A 3186-nucleotide genomic window follows, 5' to 3' on the forward strand; every position below is an offset into this window, starting at 1 on the left:
AGTCCTCACACTCGTAGTGTGATCGCCTACCATTTAATCTCCTTCTTGAACATATTAGTTAATTGTTTGTGTTTCATTATTCCCTAATAAGGCATAGTTGCTTTGCCACCTTGGTGTGACGCATTCTACCGTTGTAAACTAGAACTTACATTAAAGAAGAGCATCTTGTAACTTAAAAGCAATGCTAAAAATATAGGCGTTGTTGACGTTTACAAAATGTAAATATTTTCAACCATGAGAAAAATAGAATGTGAATTTAGACCATGCGAAAAGTAGAAGTGTTATTCATGTCTGTCAACCGGCCCACGATTCGTATGAAAGAACGAGTAAACAGGAACTTGCCCTGAAAAAAAATTGAATCATTCGAAACACGAAAGTAGCAACTATTGAGGCAGTGCCACTTCATGTCCTGAAATGGTTTATTTCATGTTATCCGTTTAAGGGAACCGTCTACAGAGGGAATTTGACGATTGGATTCTCGAAAGAGGCTTGCAACGCAGATATGGCGAGTGGGCTGCAGGGACTGCCACAAACAAAATTGCAGCTTATAGGATTGGCTAGCGGAAGTAAAATAGAGTCGAGCTACTGACCGGATTGGAGCATGGATTCGGATCAGAGGTGAGCTTGCAAGTAGGATCGTCGCAAGGAATACTTCCGCAAAAGAGAGGTCATTTGAGTAGAAGCTAAAATGATCAGAGGATGTTTTGTCCAGCTACAATGTCGTAGAACTGATCAGCGAGACGCTCGTAAACTGTTTGTGTGGGATGGAAGCTGTCCCAGAACATATATTTAGATGGATCGGTACATGTCAATCGCGTGTCCAGCTTATTGCACAGAACCGCCGTCTCTACTAATCCTGTGGAACAGCACCCTCGCCCCACTTCCTCTATTCCTGCACCAATCTCGAACAAAAGAAATCATTATCGCCAGCGTACCCACAGCATTCTTCGGTGAACAGCTCAAATAAGTTTCCCATAAGCCTTGGCTGCCTTGTATGTCACAATCTTGCATGTCTCCTATTCAACGTCGTATCTGATCTAACGGACACTTTCACACTTCCTTTGCTATTACCGGATTCGCAGACTACAACGAAGATCCTCACCGTATTTTGATGGATTGTGAAACATATCGAATAGCGGGCCGTAGCAGTCCAAGTATACTATCTTATAATCCGTGTGGTTTGTTTTGAGCCCAGCAATCACGGATTGCAGACCTTCGTTGAAGCTATAGGCAGCATCATTTGCCCACTGCACGCAATCTTCGAAATCTAGTCCACCAAGCAAAGTCCTCTGCGACGGCAAACAGCCAAGAGGAGGAACGGAAACTACCGCGAGTTTGCGAGCACCCATGGTGTAGAGCTTCTGTTTATTTGAGGCCACCAACCAGAATGAAAAGATGCAAAAAGGAAACTGGAAATACAGACACAAAATTCTTAAAACTGGGAAACACCTCCATAAAGCTTGCAGCGTACTGAAGAAGTGTAGCTCTGTACTGGTCCGCGTTGAGCTTGCCTCTCAGACGCAAATTGAAGAAGTAGTTGTTCGCGTAGTCGTTGCTTCCTGTGCTCAGTACGTAGAGTGCCTCCGATATGATGGAAGATGCTCGGTTATTCCCGACTAGCTCAGCAAGCTGTCTTTTGTAGGATTTAAAGAATCCCACTTGCTTCGTCAACGACAGAACATTCTGATAATTATCACAAAAACGACAGTGATTCTAGTTAAACGCAATGCCAGAATTCATTGCAGCTCAGCATAGTCTGCGATTTATCACTACACAAGCGATTATGTTGTCAAGAACGATATCTTTGGGTAAGGTTCTGCTGGAACTAAGAGAGTCGCTGGTGCAATATGTAGGCGCATCTGTAATGCCCGTTGAGGCATTTCGTGAATCCGTTACGCCTTCTGGTAGACTGCTAATACGGAGCAACAGCTTGACAGCGTACATATTTATCGCGAAAAGAGAATGCATTATGCAAGGAAAGCTTACGAAGAATTTGGCAGTATTGTCGTTGTAGCCGGAAGCCGACGATGCAAAGTTGATGCCCGTCAGTAGGTTGTGGCCGTGGGCCTCTTTGTCGAAATAGGCGAGTGGAAAAGGCAGACCCAGTTTGGTTGCTGCAAAGCCATACATTCCATGGAGGAATCAATGCGTAGCAACAAACAACTCGCAAAACCGAACGAATGAAAAGCTGAATGGAAATGCAACTAGACGACGGAAATCTGGCTACACAACGAACACCCTACCCACGAAATCAACCGGCACTTGGCCGTTACAGAATCGTCCCGTCGGTTTCCCACCGTCGAAATCTTCACCATAGGGCAGGAAGTTTGCCCTCACAAGTGTCGTGAGATTGTTGTTCATTCCTACGTCTACAGTGGAGTCGCCAAAAATGATGAGTGCCGGCACCACAGGAGCTGCGTCTCCCCGTTGAAAAGTGGAAATACTCTCCACAAGAATGAGAACGATAAAAAAAGATGCTGCAACTCGAAGTGCGTTGTGCTGCGATGCTTCCATTGTTCGAGTCACGACGGGTCCTACTGCCTCGTAAAGTACAACCTTAAGGGGTAGGAGGCGGCACAAAGCTCGGAAAGCAATTCCCCTTCAAACCTCAGTCAACTTTCGAAAAATGGAGCTAGCAGACGAAGTGATGCACGAAGTGGAGTTGTGCACATCAATGAATTTGCGGACAATGGAGCAAGCAGACGAAGCGATGCACGACGAAGTGGAGTTGTGCAGTGAGTGCTTCGGAGCTAGAAACGGAAGATAAAGAACAGGACCCACGAGAATTTGTCAAGAGGAAACAAGCACTGGCCGATCACTTAGCAGTGAGTGGCGTGGAGCTAGAAACGGTAGCTAAAAAACAAGACCCGCGAGAATTTGTAAAGAGGAACCAATCACTGGCCGAACATGTGGTGAGTACGAGCCTGCATGTGATGCTCTACAGAGGACTGAGAGGAGTCCAATACGGTTCGTTATATATGCAGGCTCCTGAGAAGAAATTGAAGGGATGAGCCTCCACAGTGCACACTATCAACACTCTCGAGAGTAACGTGATGGTAGTCCCGCTACATTGACCACGGATCAGAAACGAGGACGTTGGCATCAGGCGAGACTGGCTGCTGGCATTACAGTTTCCCATGCACTTGGGAGCGAAATGAAGAGGCTAGGTAGGAATTGAAGCTTATG

The 3186-nt window shown here is 45.9% G+C and overlaps 1 protein-coding gene across 1 annotated transcript; it reads right to left on the reverse strand.

Moving 5' to 3' along the window:
- Nucleotides 1-306: 306 nt before the first annotated feature.
- Nucleotides 307-2929, reverse strand: LOC147891970 (GDSL esterase/lipase At3g53100-like). Its single transcript, XM_087388859.1, has 5 exons — nt 2244-2929; nt 1987-2114; nt 1450-1683; nt 1103-1361; nt 307-892 (listed from the first exon to the last, which is right to left on the reverse strand). Exons 1-5 carry the CDS (start codon nt 2512-2514, stop codon nt 693-695), a joined length of 1092 nt encoding a protein of 363 aa, XP_087244985.1. The 5' UTR covers nt 2515-2929; the 3' UTR covers nt 307-692.
- Nucleotides 2930-3186: the final 257 nt, after the last annotated feature.

The sequence above is a fragment of the Dipteris shenzhenensis genome, chromosome 17 (genome assembly GCF_047967505.1).
Source record: "Dipteris shenzhenensis isolate YYH24624 ecotype China chromosome 17, Dip_SZ_1.0, whole genome shotgun sequence".
Taxonomy (NCBI): Eukaryota; Viridiplantae; Streptophyta; class Polypodiopsida; order Gleicheniales; family Dipteridaceae; genus Dipteris; species Dipteris shenzhenensis.

What these genes read in the sequence shown, in the direction of transcription:
- LOC147891970 (XM_087388859.1), bottom strand. Translation starts at nt 2,514, where the DNA reads ATGGAAGCATCGCAGCACAACGCACTTCGAGTTGCAGCATCTTTTTTT. An exon ending in ACAATACTGCCAAATTCTTC is followed by an intron (nt 1,684 to 1,986) that starts GTAAGCTTTCCT and finishes GATAATTATCAG; the next exon opens with AATGTTCTGTCGTTGACGAA. An exon ending in ACGCTGCAAGCTTTATGGAG is followed by an intron (nt 1,362 to 1,449) that starts GTGTTTCCCAGT and finishes TCAAATAAACAG; the next exon opens with AAGCTCTACACCATGGGTGC.